At 43.6% G+C, this 13229-nt stretch overlaps 4 protein-coding genes across 4 annotated transcripts; 2 read left to right on the top strand and 2 right to left on the bottom strand.

Annotated features, from left to right (window-relative positions):
* Positions 1 to 5: 5 nt before the first annotated feature.
* Positions 6 to 1391, top strand: LOC130701524 (33 kDa inner dynein arm light chain, axonemal-like). Its single transcript, XM_057523503.2, has 5 exons — positions 6 to 258; positions 327 to 542; positions 622 to 754; positions 829 to 1172; positions 1252 to 1391. Exons 1-5 carry the CDS (start codon positions 166 to 168, stop codon positions 1285 to 1287), a joined length of 822 nt encoding a protein of 273 aa, XP_057379486.1. The 5' UTR covers positions 6 to 165; the 3' UTR covers positions 1288 to 1391.
* LOC130701513 (DNA-dependent metalloprotease dvc-1-like) lies at positions 1298 to 3041 on the bottom strand. The gene is made up of 5 exons (XM_057523491.2): positions 2803 to 3041; positions 2624 to 2735; positions 2448 to 2567; positions 2136 to 2385; positions 1298 to 2069 (listed from the first exon to the last, which is right to left on the bottom strand). The coding sequence occupies exons 1-5, from the start codon at positions 2976 to 2978 to the stop codon at positions 1411 to 1413; spliced, it is 1317 nt and encodes a 438-aa protein (XP_057379474.1). The 5' UTR covers positions 2979 to 3041; the 3' UTR covers positions 1298 to 1410.
* Positions 3042 to 3098: 57 nt separating this feature from the next.
* LOC130701495 (RNA helicase aquarius-like) lies at positions 3099 to 12002 on the top strand. The gene is made up of 13 exons (XM_057523462.2): positions 3099 to 3290; positions 3341 to 3598; positions 3668 to 3874; positions 3942 to 4119; positions 4182 to 4360; positions 7194 to 7411; positions 7484 to 7586; positions 7656 to 8173; positions 8269 to 8412; positions 8479 to 9736; positions 9864 to 10490; positions 10641 to 10994; positions 11154 to 12002. Exons 1-13 carry the CDS (start codon positions 3192 to 3194, stop codon positions 11436 to 11438), a joined length of 4428 nt encoding a protein of 1475 aa, XP_057379445.1. The 5' UTR covers positions 3099 to 3191; the 3' UTR covers positions 11439 to 12002.
* LOC130701509 (probable G-protein coupled receptor Mth-like 5) lies at positions 4369 to 6721 on the bottom strand. The gene is made up of 6 exons (XM_057523485.2): positions 6013 to 6721; positions 5355 to 5953; positions 5118 to 5293; positions 4906 to 5041; positions 4694 to 4841; positions 4369 to 4630 (listed from the first exon to the last, which is right to left on the bottom strand). The coding sequence occupies exons 1-6, from the start codon at positions 6406 to 6408 to the stop codon at positions 4490 to 4492; spliced, it is 1596 nt and encodes a 531-aa protein (XP_057379468.1). The 5' UTR covers positions 6409 to 6721; the 3' UTR covers positions 4369 to 4489.
* Positions 12003 to 13229: the final 1227 nt, after the last annotated feature.

Genomic DNA, 13229 nt, shown 5'->3' with positions numbered 1-13229 from the left:
ATTGCGCAATCGTCAACCAGGCAGGAATGTTTGATCCATAATTCTCTGCCTGGAACGGGAAATTCTTGCGCTAAAGTAACGTGCAGCTAACTATACTGCGACACTTTTATTCATTTGAGACGACCACATTTTTTTAAAACCAGAAAGTGCACAGTGAAACAAAATATGTCGGAACGTTTGGCAGGAGCTTCGTTTTCCTTGCTGAAATATGATAATCCCGTGCTATTTCGGGAGTCTAGTGACGCCACCAAGAAGAAGGTAATTGTTAGCCATATTAAGCCATCAAAAAAATTTCAAGTTCATTCGGATTGTTAACTTATATGCAGACTAGCGAATTACCTCAGTTACAAACAGCCACTGGACCAAATGGCGGAAGTACCAGTCGATCCGTCACTACCACTTCGGGTCCGGTTCCAGATCCGCCCTCGCCGCCGGGTGGAGGCAAGAATCGCGATATTATTCGACGTGAAGCGCAAGATGCCATCAACGCAATTCTTCCTCCCAAGGAATGGACCGAAGACGACCAGATATGGCGCCAGCTGGTACTACAAAATAAATAAAGATCTCGTATTGCATTTCGATGATTTCTTTTTTTCGCATTCTTGTTTTTTTTCCGATAAGGTCTCGAGTACGCCGGCCACGCGACTTGACGTCCTCGCTCTGCAGGAACAGCTGGACTCGAGGCTCAAACAGCGGCAGGCACGTGAAATTGGTATCTGCCCCATCAGAAGAGAACTCTACTCCCAATGTTTCGGTACTTTTAGAAACTTATCCATCACGATCAATAGTCGATATTAGTTTTACCGAAAAAGAAAATCATCTACGTAGACGAACTCATCCGCCAAGTAACGGTTAGCTGCTCTGAAAGAGGATTCCTCCTGGCTAGGGTCCGAGACGAACTCAACTTGACACTGTTGTCGTACCAGACCTTGTACGAAAGCAGTCTGGCCTTCGGTGTGCGCAAAGCATTACAAGCGGAGATCGGACGAGGTGAAATGGAGGAACAAATCGAACAGCTAAAGCACGTTGAACAGCAGCTTGAATGTCAAAAGACGGAGCTTAAGGTCGAACTTGAGCGCAACGCGAAGCGAGCTCAAGAGGACATGGAATCACTCAAACAACAGCACGCGCAAGAAGTAGAATCTTTACAACAATCCAACAAACAACTCAAGGTAACAATGAATTGATAACTAACTATAGCAATCTTTAAAAAGATTGCGTGTTTTCGTTGCACAATATTTCATTTTCTAGGAACTTTTGGAAGGTGTCCTTACGGGAAACAAATAATAATGGACCATTTCGAAAAAAGCTAAAAACATTGCATAATATTTTTTTTTCCGTATTAAATACACTTTGAGCAATGTGAAATTTCGGCAATAGAAATAAACGAATGGACTGCACGTATCGAGGTCACTTCAAACATGAATCTAAATGAGTGTTGATTTGACTAAGGGCGACAAACGATTGACAAATGGGACAAGGTACTTGTTTCTCTTCGGGGCTGTCGTCGTTGTGACTGTCGTCTAGGACTATCTCAACGACCTTGGCAGTTTCCTTTGTGATGGATGACGTTGATTGTTTAGCTCCGGACGTGGACGGAATACTAATTTTTTGTGGACAACCACCTAAAAGATTTCCTTGCCCAGTGAAAGGAATAAAAGATGACAAAGATGTTGGCTTAGATACGATGCCTCCTTGCGTCGGTCTCGCATCTTCCGGTTTGACTGTTTTTGCTGATCCAGAGGACGCTGATGTAATGGTTACGGTCGAACTGCCTTTGTTTTTTACCATCCCTACGAAGCCTGTAACTGTTTTTCCTTTACTAGGATTGCTGGGTGTGCCAAAATATCCAGATATCGGTTTGCCCTTGGCAGGACTTGCTTTTTTGCCCGAAAATCCAGTTGTCGATTTCCCTTTCGTGGTGTTCGACTGTAGTTTTGGCAGAGGATTTGCGACATTCGCAGCAGCCGCTAATGCTTTATTAGTTGAAGGGCCTGAGGTAGGAGAAGCTAGAAAGCCACGTATATCACGTGAACCCGACGGCATTTCCATTTTTTGCTTTTTGGAGTCTAAACACACATTTGTCAACACAGGGTTAATGATGCAAACATTACAATTATATTTAAAATAAATACCTGGTCCTGCTTTATTCTCATCTATTTTTTTTTTCTTTTTGACACCATAGCCTTCAGGTTCTTTGATTTTTACATAGGAACCACCACAAGTGGCCTGATGTTGAGCCCACCAGATATCATTAGGACCTGGTGCCCTATTCATTGAGCGCTTCACAAGACCATGAAATGGAGGCCTATGTTGACAAGGGCCATTACACTTCCACCAGTGCTGTTTGTAGAGTTTGACTTCATCATGGAAACTGTGATAAATCTAAGATTAAACTAGGGTTATGATAAAAAAATGATTAACCATTAAATCAGTTCACATCATACTGTGATTTTGGTTCCACTTTCTTGGTTGATTCTGTGCATGTGGTACTGAAATTCCGGGCCATGGCCATCCCTATCTCTATTATTGTTGGTTAGGAACAGGAAGGCATGTATCATTTCATGCTATAACAAGAATATTTGAGGAACACAGTCAGTTTGATTTTACATAATTTTCTTACCAGAAGAGTTTCAACCAGATCCTTTCTTGGTCTCAATTTTAAAAGTGGAACACTAAGGCTAATGGAACAATGCCCAGATCTTCTACCTTCATACCGGCATAGACCAGCACAACTAAGAACAAAAAATTATTAATCAGGGAGAAGAATTACTACAATAACAAATAAATCTTAAGCTATACACAGTCATCCTTGGGCTCCATTTTACAACCACACTTTTCAGTTTGCCACCAAAGAAACGGTCATCAAACTCGAGGAATAAGACGTGAATGTCAGGAGTTGGATCCAAATATTCCCACTCTTCGTCCACGATAGAATTCGGATACATTCCATTTTGCTGTTTGCTAATAATATTCATTGGCTGACAGTACCGAATCTAATGATAAAAATGTATACGGTTAGCAGAAACTGCTGTTTACAAATAATAGCCGCCCTCATGTAGTATCAACATTTGCCGCTTGATGGTTGCAATATCGTCTGCTATCGTTTCTGTGGCAACTCGGCGCCATCCGAGTTTCAACTTTTCAAGCTCATAACTTGCTCGACGTTTCGGGCATTTTTGAAAAGCAAAATGGAGAACAAAAGTCGAAATAATGCTTCTACGGGGAAGAACAATGAAAATAAGATACCCTTAACACTTGATCAGATTAATTCTGATCGTGTTACACAGGTACTAGAATGCGGTGCATCAAATCATTAAAAACTAACACACTGTTTCAGGTTGCTTCGAAATATTGGGCGCCACAAACCAGTGGAAATCACATGGAATTTGATGCTAATATTGTGGATCAAATATATCAGCAAGAGATTCAAGGTGCAAAATTCATGATTCGACGGATCATGATGCTAGAATTTAGCCAGTATCTCGAAAACTACTTGTGGCCAAACTACAAACCTGGCCGTTCCTCCACCTACCATGTATTGTCAATAATTATAATGGTTAATGAAAAATTCAGGGAGCGAGTATCAGCGTGGCAGGTGCATATTCTCATTTTTATCATTTTTTGTGTGAAAGTTCTGGCTAAAATTTATCTATCTTTGTTTTAGATCTTTCAAAAACTGCCAGAAAATTTTCCGAGCTTTTTCAAGCAGTTGATGGAAATGTCCCTAGATGAAAAGGGGGGACTGAGTTTTAAAGAGCGAACAATCATCCTCATCTTTTTTAACCACTGTTTCAATAGCCTTGAAGTTGAGTTGATTCGAGATCAAGTGCAGCGCTTGGTCTCATTGTCAATCTGGACTTGTTTACCAGAGGTGAGTAACATTCATGTGGTTTGAAAATGTTTTCCTAACCGATCCTTTAACTGTGGTTTTATTTTAGGGAAGGCGAGAGCAAGAACTGAATAGTTTTCCTAAACTCAAAAAGTTTTGGAAAGTTATACAGAAAAAAGATGCCAAGGAGAATGAGGAATCGAGAGCTAAAATAGAATTTGAACGCAGATTTCTTCAGCGTCTGATGCAGAAGTTCCTTTCTCTTTTAGCCACCATTCCGTTAGAAGGTAAACACTTAGTCTCTGTTTATAACGCAGTTCCTTAATATAAATGTTTCTTTTTCTAATAGGAGACATTGACATCGAGGCAGTCCACTACTGTGAACGCTTCCTAGAACTTCTAATAGACTTAGAAGCATTATTACCCACTCGCCGCTTCTTCAATGTCGTAATGGACGATTGTCACCTGGTTACACGTTGCCACCTGTCAGCGTTAAATCAACGCTCAGAAGGAAAGCTCTTTTCACAGGTTAGTGTTTTCCACTTTCAGTGTATTTTTCGTGATTTTTAAAAACAAAACAGGGGGCAGGGCAGTAATGTTAAGATATCTGAGGAATTATAGGCGTCGTCAATAGTTTGGTAAAACAATGTCAATAGGCTAGATAGGGGTCCCGAGGGCCATCATTTCTTCACCGTAGTAATGCCCTCGATCCCGTGTTTTTGGAGGGAAGCAGCGACGACAAAGCCAGCACTGCGACATTTGCAGGCGTATTTTCAGCAAGTGCATCACGCGGCGTCCCTGCGTATTCAAAAATAGCTTAATTCAGCTTTCGAACGTATGTTATTATATCATTTTTCTTACTTTGAGTGCGGCCCAGAAAATGAGGAAAGGCAGTGTGATGTCGGCCAATATCCGTAGGCCGACCAAAATAGGATATTGTAACCAAGAAAACGTTTGAATTATCCAGACAGTTTCCACGATGAGAAAAAGGCGGGTGAATGCCCGAAAGCTAAAGCAAAATATTATGTTACTTTCCTGTGTTTTTTAAAAAAGCATTAAGTAGGTTGCCTTACTATCCCTTGGTGCGATGGAACGTGCGCCCATATGCCGTTTGGTTACTGAGCGTAGATCGGGTGTTAAAGTACACGTAAATGTTGACGAGGAAAAGAAAAACGTTAGTTGAGCAGAATAGGGCCAATCCCAGCCAACCTGCCAAACAACAAAATCGATTGCGTTTTAATTCAGTTTGCGTTTTTTTTTCTCGTGTGTCACGTTTTAAACCTACCGATTCTATACCAAGTGAAGAAACTGTGCGGCGAAGTTGTTCCTTGTGACAGGTCTTCCATGAAAAAGTGAACCAATACTGCCAAACCTGTCACACAAACAGCTGATCCCCATGAATAAAGTGAATAGAAGACGTATCGTTTTCCTTCCGGTCGCATGGCTTCCTTCCTCGGAAATCTATCGAATATAAAAAGCGGTCATTAAACTGTAGTAAAAAGCTATCAATATCAGGAATTACCGAACAGCCGTCCAGGCTCTGTGTCCGATGGCACTAAGCCAAAAATGTACAGCCACATCTGAGCCATGAACTACCGACTCTAAGAACAGTAAATTGAGATACGGACTAGGTCGAGAATCGGCAGCTGAAAGAATTAAATTGCTGGTCAGAGTGACGATCATTGAAACGACGAGGCTAATGAGCATGCACCCGCTCAGATCACGCAACTCTTTGAGAACGAGATGAATTCCAGTTAGGGTGAGCAATACAAGAAGACCGACCCCTAAGCCGATGGGGTAAAAGACTCGCACAAACATTTCGAAAAAATCGCTCTCATCCAGCGGGCCTGGCTCGCAGATGAGAGCGTAATAAACAGGACCATCGGATGGAGGAGACAACGGTGCCCAGCTCGTGTTCTCGGCACCGTCAGGCAATCCATGTCCGTAATGTGATACGGAGCCCAAGAGTTTAACGCCATCCACGCAATACTGATCCAGCGCATATTCGTGGTGACGAGGAACTTGAGCCAACTTGTCCACCACATGACGTAGGACACCGAATGGACGTAACTGTAAATCTTCTTGAAAACCGGCGTACGTAAAGATGGGCCATGCTCGAAACTGTAAAGGACAAGTTTTTTATTAAATTGAAATTGGAAAGAGAAGAACAAGATGTTTACCGGTCCACATTGTGGTTTACCCACGATGGCAGAGATGCAAGGCCCGTTTGGTATGCAAAATTTCGTGATGTTAAAATCAGAGTCGACACTCTCTTCGTCGAGACTTCCTTCGAATGCTCGCAACGTGTTCTGGTCGTCAAGGAAGTCGGGCGCCCACCGGAAGGCCGTGTCATTTTGCAACTGACATTCAAACTTGGAGCCAGTGCCGTGGGTGGTGGCCGTCGTTTTGCTGGCCACTTCCACCATCATGTGGGCTTCTGGACAGCATTTCTGGACATGGATCCAGTGACTGCTACTTCCCACAACAGGTCCTTCACTTTCCAGGTTCTCTAAGGCTGTTGATGACGCCAACTGAATGATCAGCAAAAGCAATTGTGTGGCCATCCACTCGGACATGATGGCGCAAGATCGCTCCTCTTTCGAAGCCACTGGACGAAGCTGCAGATCTTCAAAACGTCATGGCATCTTTGGCGATTTGGAACATTGAAACAAATCACTTGAAGCACCAGTTTTCGTGTGCTGTTACTCGCTGCTGGTTTGAATGGAACAAAGTATTGGGGAATTTTTCTTGTCTCTCCCTCGCTTAGTGAACAACAGACGACGGAACGAGGGGAGAAATGAAAATGAGTGTGTACAGTCTGGGCACAGCAAAATCGGAAATGTGGTACACTGTCGACTACAGTAACCTTGTAGCCGGCGGCGGAAATGATAGAGGTGGAAAAATGACGAGCGTTTTTGTTCTCCTGAAAACACGCCCAGGTGTGCCACGTTCCAGCCGCTTCGTTCTACGCTTGTCGTTTTTCTTTTTCTTTTTTTTTTTTTTTTTTTTTTTCTCCAAGGCTTCTGGTAAATTCAAATGGAAGGGCACGTTCGCCCCCCCCCCCCTCCCTCGCCTTATATATATGTTTTTTTATTGTGGGACTATTCTTCTATCCTCAAATTTCGAAATAGTGAAAAAAAAAGGCTTATAGCTTGCTCGGATTAATATTAATTCTGTTTTTTACTTTCTTTTTTTTTACCTGGATGGGGGAAATTGATATTCGGTTTGTGTTGTCTAGTTTTATTTCCACGTCTTTATTTCATTTTCAAACTTTGATCGGGAAATCTAAAAGTTATTTATTTTAGAATTTAATATTTATATACGTGTTTCTTTCTATTTTATTTTCGTGCTTGTCATGTAGTTGTTGGATATGCTGAAATTCTATGCCCGTTTCGAAATCAACGATCAAACCGGCGATCCGTTGACAGACCACGACATGATGCAGCTCCATTATGATCGCATCACGGCACTGCAGAAGGCCGCCTTCGTCAAATACTCTGAATTGAGGCGGTTCGCTCTGACCAATGTGGCCAGCATCAATACGCGTGAAGCTCTAACGAAGCACTTCGAGAGCCTCAGGTTTGGAATTATTCGTTTCTAATTTTCTTGGGAAGATTTTTAGTATTTTAATATTCGGTACATTAATTCCAGTACGACGGTGTTGCAAGATGTGGCCGCTTACCTCAAGCTCCTGCCGCCGCCGGATAATTCGGACAAGGACGAAAAGGATAAACAATTTCTCATGGAACTCTTGGTAAGGAAATTATTTCAAATACGAGCCGAACTCGAACTTTTACTCTTGACATTTCTTTATATATTTTAGATTTCCCGTCACGAAAGACGCACTTCACAACTGGAGGCGTTGAACGAAATGCCGTTGTACCCGACGGAGGACATCATCTGGAACGAGAACATCGTGCCGACCGAGTACTTTTCAGGTGAAGGCTGTCTCGCCTTGCCCAAGCTCAATTTGCAATTCCTGACGCTACACGATTACCTGCTGCGGAACTTTAACCTGTTTCGACTCGAGTCGACCTATGAAATCCGACAAGACATTGAGGATTCTGTCTTCCGGATGAAACCCTGGAAGGGCGAGGATGGTGGTGTAGTGTTTGGCGGATGGGCCAGGATGGCTCAGCCCATAACTGCATTTTCCGTTGTCGAAGTGGGCAAACCAAACATTGGCGAGAAACAGCCTTCGCGTGTGCGAGCCGATGTATCAGTCATCCTCGACGTTCGCAACGATGTCAAGCATGAGTGGGAAAACTTGCGTAAACATGACGCATGCTTTCTTCTCACCGTTCGCCCACCTGGCCCACCCGGAACTCACTTTAATTTCAGGTGTGCATTCCATGGTTTCCTGTTCTAATCAAGAAAAAAAATCGATAAAAAAATAATCTGAGATTAAAATCATTTCATTGTTTGTGTAAATACAGAGAGCCATTTGTACCCCAAGTGGGTTTGGTCTACGTCCGAGGTTGTGAGGTAGAGGGCATGCTGGACCACCTTGGAAGAATTATCGAAGAAGGGCCTGATCCCAGGCCGAAAATTCCGGGTGGACAGAGAACTTTCCGCGTTTGGTACGTTTCGAAATTCAATTGCATCATTCGCATTGGAAACGAAATGATTGATGATTCATTTTTTAGGTTGGATTGCAATCAGTACAAATTAGATATGGATCGCGTTTCGCAAAATGGAGAAGACGTTTACGACTCGTTCAATATCCTTATGCGACGCAAACCAAAGGAGAACAACTTTAAGGCTGTTTTGGAAACGATCCGAGACTTAATGAACACTGACTGCGTTGTCCCTGCGTGGCTCCATGACATCATTCTGGGTTACGGCGATCCAGGAGCAGCTCATTACTCTAAAATGCCTAATCAGATTCCAGCCTTGGATTTCAACGATACGTTCTTGAGTTATGCTCACTTGAAGGAAAGCTTCCCCGACCACGAAATCCGCACTAATGAAGAAGGCGGAAAAGCGGCAGAAAATGAAGGGGGACAAGACGGGCCGACGAAATTGGTCCCACCGTTCCGGTTAACTTTCAATCTACAAGGAAAAGATATTTTAGTTGAACCCCACGTTATACCCAGCCGTGGCCCTTACCCTTTCAACGAGCCTAAGAAGAATGCCGTCCGTTTTACGCCGACGCAAATTGAAGCCATCCGCTCGGGCATGCAGCCCGGCTTGACAATGGTGGTCGGACCTCCTGGTACGGGTAAAACTGATGTCGCCGTCCAGATTATCTCCAACATCTACCATAACTTCCCCGAGCAGCGGACGCTAATCGTCACTCATTCCAACATGGCACTCAACCAACTGTTTGAGAAAATTATGGCGCTAGACATCGACGAGCGCCATTTGCTCCGTATGGGTCACGGTGAGGAGGAACTGGAAACGGAGAAGGACTTTAGCCGATACGGTCGTGTCAATTACGTGTTGGCCAAGCGTTTAGAGCTTCTGGATCATGTTCAGCGATTGCAGCAATCCCTGGGAGTCGCCGGTGATGTGGCCTACACATGCGAGACAGCTGGCCACTTTTTCCGTCTGCACATTCTGGCCCGGTGGGAGGAATACCTCGCTAGCGTCAGAAGTGACAAGAGCAGCGAAGTGGCCGTCGAGGATGTCGGCCGCTTTTTCCCGTTTGCCAAGTTCTTCGACGATGCGCCGCAGCCCATTTTCAAGGGCCGCAGTTACGTCGAGGATATGGAAATCGCCGATGGCTGCTGGCGATTCATTCGCAAGATTTTCAGTCAATTGGAAGAGTTCCGCGCTTTTGAGCTATTGCGAAGCGGACTTGATCGATCGCGGTACCTGCTGGTCCGCGAGGCCAAAATCATAGCCATGACCTGTACGCATGCGGCCCTCAAGCGCAGAGAGTTAGTCGAATTGGGCTTCAAGGTGAGCAACGTTAAACTTTTGCCTTGTGCGTCTTTTTGTGGGAATTTTCAGGCAAAAAATGATTATTATTTATTTATTTATCTTTCTTTTCTTTCTTTTTTTTTTGTTAAAATCTAATCCATCATAGTACGATAACATCTTGATGGAAGAAGCTGCCCAGATCCTGGAGATTGAGACCTTCATTCCGCTATTGCTGCAGACGCCACAGGACGGATTCAACCGGCTCAAGCGCTGGATCATGATTGGCGATCACCACCAGCTTCCACCCGTCATCAAGAACATGGCGTTCCAAAAGTTTTCGAATATGGAACAGTCGCTTTTCACGCGCGTCGTACGTCTCGGCGTGCCCACCATCGATCTCGACGCTCAGGGACGTGCCAGGCCGAGTCTCTGCTCGCTCTATCAGTGGCGTTACAAGAAGCTGGGCAATCTCGAGCATGTTACGAACGGGCCCGAGCATCGCGTGGCCAACGCCGGATTCGTTTACGATTTCCAATTGATCAACGTCGACGACTTCCAGGGCGTCGGAGAATCCGAGCCCAATCCTTACTTTTTCCAGAATTTGGCCGAGGCCGAGTATGTCGTGGCCGTCTTTATGTACATGAGATTGCTCGGCTATCCGGCCGAGAAGATATCCATCTTGACCACGTACAATGGACAGAAACATCTGATCCGCGATGTGGTCAACACTCGTTGCGCCAACAACCCGCTCATCGGCAAGCCCAGCAAGATTGATACCGTTGACAAGTACCAGGTATTTTATTAGACACCCATCCATCAACTTGCGTTCCATCTCCGATGAAGCAGAATTCTTCTTTTAACGAAAACTCACACGGACGTGTTGTCCTTGTTCTTTTCTTTCTTATCTCATGTTTTTCGTGGTCAACCGAAATGCCGAGTTTAGGGTCAACAAAACGATTACATTCTACTGTCGCTCGTGCGTACCAGAGCGGTCGGTCATTTACGTGACGTCCGACGTCTGGTGGTGGCCACGTCGCGTGCCCGTCTTGGCCTCTACGTCTTTGCCAGAGCCTCGTTGTTCGCCAACTGTTTCGAACTGACGCCAGCCTTCCGGTTGCTCCTGCAACGACCTACTGACCTGCGACTGCTGCCGGACGAGACCTACCGGACAGAGAGGCTCTCTGCTGAAGAGCCGGATACGGATGCAGTTATGGTCATCAACGATATGCCACAGATGGCCACGTTTGTCTACGACTTGTACCGCAAAAAAGTCGAGGCCATCGCCAAGGACCCCAATGTGAGTAGTTTGAATTTTTCTCATCGCTAGATGGCAGTGGCGTCCATTTTCTTTTCCAGATTTTTATCTATTAGTCATTTCGTGTTGTTTTTTTTATTATTATCTATTTCGTCTTTGGTAATAAAAATTGTAATAAAATGAACTTAAACTGACATAAAGGCGGAGAAGCCGTGGGCTAAGCCGATCGAGCCCATGCAGGAGGATGTGAAGCAGCCGGTAGCGGAGGAATCGGATTCCGAGTCGTCGGAAACGGAAGTGGAAGAGGTCAGGATCATCAATGAAATTGAAGAAGAAGAAGAAGCCTCTGGGCGAGAAACGAGACAGGAACCTGTCAAAAAGCAAAAGAAGGACGAAGAAGAAAAAGAAGAAGAAGAAGATGAAAAGGAAAGAGAGACGGCAACGGTGGCCTCCACTGAGGAGGATCAAGACTCTTTAAGGAAATGACTTTTAAGAGAAGGGAAAAGGGCGAGTGAAATGAAAAGAAACGGATGAGCGATCAATACATTCATTTTCCAGCTAAGTGAATTCCGAAGAGGAAAAAAAAAATGGATTGTCGTTGACATTTTGTCATTGATGAACCTTGGCGGACATGTTTTGTTTATTTGGCTGTTGGCCACTGGTTTAAAGAAAAAGCTGTTGGGAGGTCAATGCGAAAAGAATGCTGTTTTGTAGCAAACGCAATATTCAAAAAAAGAAAAAAAAAGGTGCATTAAATTGAAAGAAACAGGAAAGAAAGAAAAGAACAGAGGCTGTGCAGAAATGAATTTCACTGTTGCCAGACTTTTATGACGAGCCATACTGTGAATATGTGCACCAACTGTTTTGTTGTTGAATTTTTTTTTTTAGGAATGAAAGAAGGGACTAAAGGTTTTGTTTGTTACCAACCGGAGCTATTATTTTGACGAATGGATCGATGGTGCAACAGAGATTGGAACTTCTCCACTGGACTGATCCGGATATGGAAAATTATTCAAAAAAACAAAACAAAAAGACAATGTTCACCTTTAACACACCGAAATGTATGCGCTTCTTATTTATTTCTCTTTTTATTTTTTAGGTTTGCAGATAGAAAGAAAAGACTGGGGGGAGGCAACGAGGTGGATGGGTCTAGCCGCGGTAGGGTTTTTTCCCTCAAGTTGACGAGCTCCGGTCCATAATTCACATCTGGTCGCTACTTCAAGAAAAAGGAAAAAAAAAAAAAGAAATATGAAAAGAGTCGTGCGCAAGGAGGATGACGGTGGCATGAATATCATAGACGTACAGCATACACATAGCCCATGTTCAAAACCACACATACCAAAAGAGGGTCTTCTTCTTTAAAAGGCGATCGCGCATCGTCAGCGTACCAGAAGCAACAAGCGCCACTGAGCATCTTGAAAAGAAGTTTTTGCGTCTATGGCTCTGGAGTAGGTGGAGGAACACAACAACAACAACAACATCATCGTCTTTTTTTTTTTCCCACAACAAAAAGAGAAATCCTCAATAGAAAAAAAATATTGATAATAAAAAAAATGATATAACGGATGAATATTATATTCCAGATGATCTTTCGTACTAACGCGCGCGCGCCCAACATTTCCACCAATTTCAATGGAAAAAAGAAGATTTTTATTTAAAACTTCTTCATCTTTTGTTTGTGATGAGAGATTTTAAGGCGAAAGGAAGAAACGATCCTGGACACTGTCGAGTCTTTAAAAGAAAAAAAATTCTAAAAAGACTTCTTTTCATAAACTTTGTGACCGTTCCAGACATCAACTGAATGGAATGATTCGTAGGAATTTGGCTTGAACGCGTCACCGATTTTTTCTCCTCTCCTCCCTTCTTCTGATGGGGACTCCGTTCCGGGCCAATGGCATCGATTTATTTCTCCATTACGCTGTACACGAAAAAAAAAAATGAATGCGGATGAAGGGGACGGGGGACGAAAAGAAAAAAAGAACAAAATATCTTTATCCATTTTCTCGAAACAAAAATTCCAGGAGGGAGAGAAAGAAAAAAAAAACAAAAGAAAAATGAAATAGTTTTCATATTCGACAGTTACAGTCGAAAAGTGCATGTTGTCCTCCAGTGTACCTGTGTGTGTGTGTGTGTGTGTGTGCTCCAGAAATCTTTGAGGGCCCCAACTGGTACCGCGTGACAAAAGCGAATGGAGGAAAAGAATCCCGGACGACCTTATCAGCAAAACTCGATCAGCTAGTACGTAGTATTTATCTCTTTTTCTTTTTTTTTTTTTTT

Source organism: Daphnia carinata, chromosome 10 (assembly GCF_022539665.2).
Source record: "Daphnia carinata strain CSIRO-1 chromosome 10, CSIRO_AGI_Dcar_HiC_V3, whole genome shotgun sequence".
NCBI classification, from domain to species: Eukaryota; Metazoa; Arthropoda; class Branchiopoda; order Diplostraca; family Daphniidae; genus Daphnia; species Daphnia carinata.
The sequence above is the reverse complement of the archived record's forward strand: the minus strand, read 5'-3'. Positions and strand labels throughout refer to the sequence as shown.

What these genes read in the sequence shown, in the direction of transcription:
- LOC130701524 (XM_057523503.2), top strand. Translation starts at nt 166, where the DNA reads ATGTCGGAACGTTTGGCAGGAGCTTCGTTTTCCTTGCTGAAATATGAT. An exon ending in ACCAGATATGGCGCCAGCTG is followed by an intron (nt 543 to 621) that starts GTACTACAAAAT and finishes TTTTCCGATAAG; the next exon opens with GTCTCGAGTACGCCGGCCAC. An exon ending in ACTCTACTCCCAATGTTTCG is followed by an intron (nt 755 to 828) that starts GTACTTTTAGAA and finishes TCATCTACGTAG; the next exon opens with ACGAACTCATCCGCCAAGTA.
- LOC130701513 (XM_057523491.2), bottom strand. Translation starts at nt 2,978, where the DNA reads ATGAATATTATTAGCAAACAGCAAAATGGAATGTATCCGAATTCTATC. An exon ending in ATCTGGTTGAAACTCTTCTG is followed by an intron (nt 2,568 to 2,623) that starts GTAAGAAAATTA and finishes TTCTTGTTATAG; the next exon opens with CATGAAATGATACATGCCTT. An exon ending in TGAGAATAAAGCAGGACCAG is followed by an intron (nt 2,070 to 2,135) that starts GTATTTATTTTA and finishes ATGTGTGTTTAG; the next exon opens with ACTCCAAAAAGCAAAAAATG.
- LOC130701495 (XM_057523462.2), top strand. Translation starts at nt 3,192, where the DNA reads ATGGAGAACAAAAGTCGAAATAATGCTTCTACGGGGAAGAACAATGAA. An exon ending in AAGGAAAGCTCTTTTCACAG is followed by an intron (nt 4,361 to 7,193) that starts GTTAGTGTTTTC and finishes CTTGTCATGTAG; the next exon opens with TTGTTGGATATGCTGAAATT. An exon ending in ATACCGTTGACAAGTACCAG is followed by an intron (nt 10,491 to 10,640) that starts GTATTTTATTAG and finishes TGCCGAGTTTAG; the next exon opens with GGTCAACAAAACGATTACAT.
- LOC130701509 (XM_057523485.2), bottom strand. Translation starts at nt 6,408, where the DNA reads ATGTCCGAGTGGATGGCCACACAATTGCTTTTGCTGATCATTCAGTTG. An exon ending in CTTCACTTGGTATAGAATCG is followed by an intron (nt 5,042 to 5,117) that starts GTAGGTTTAAAA and finishes GTTGTTTGGCAG; the next exon opens with GTTGGCTGGGATTGGCCCTA. An exon ending in TTCCATCGCACCAAGGGATA is followed by an intron (nt 4,842 to 4,905) that starts GTAAGGCAACCT and finishes ATTTTGCTTTAG; the next exon opens with CTTTCGGGCATTCACCCGCC.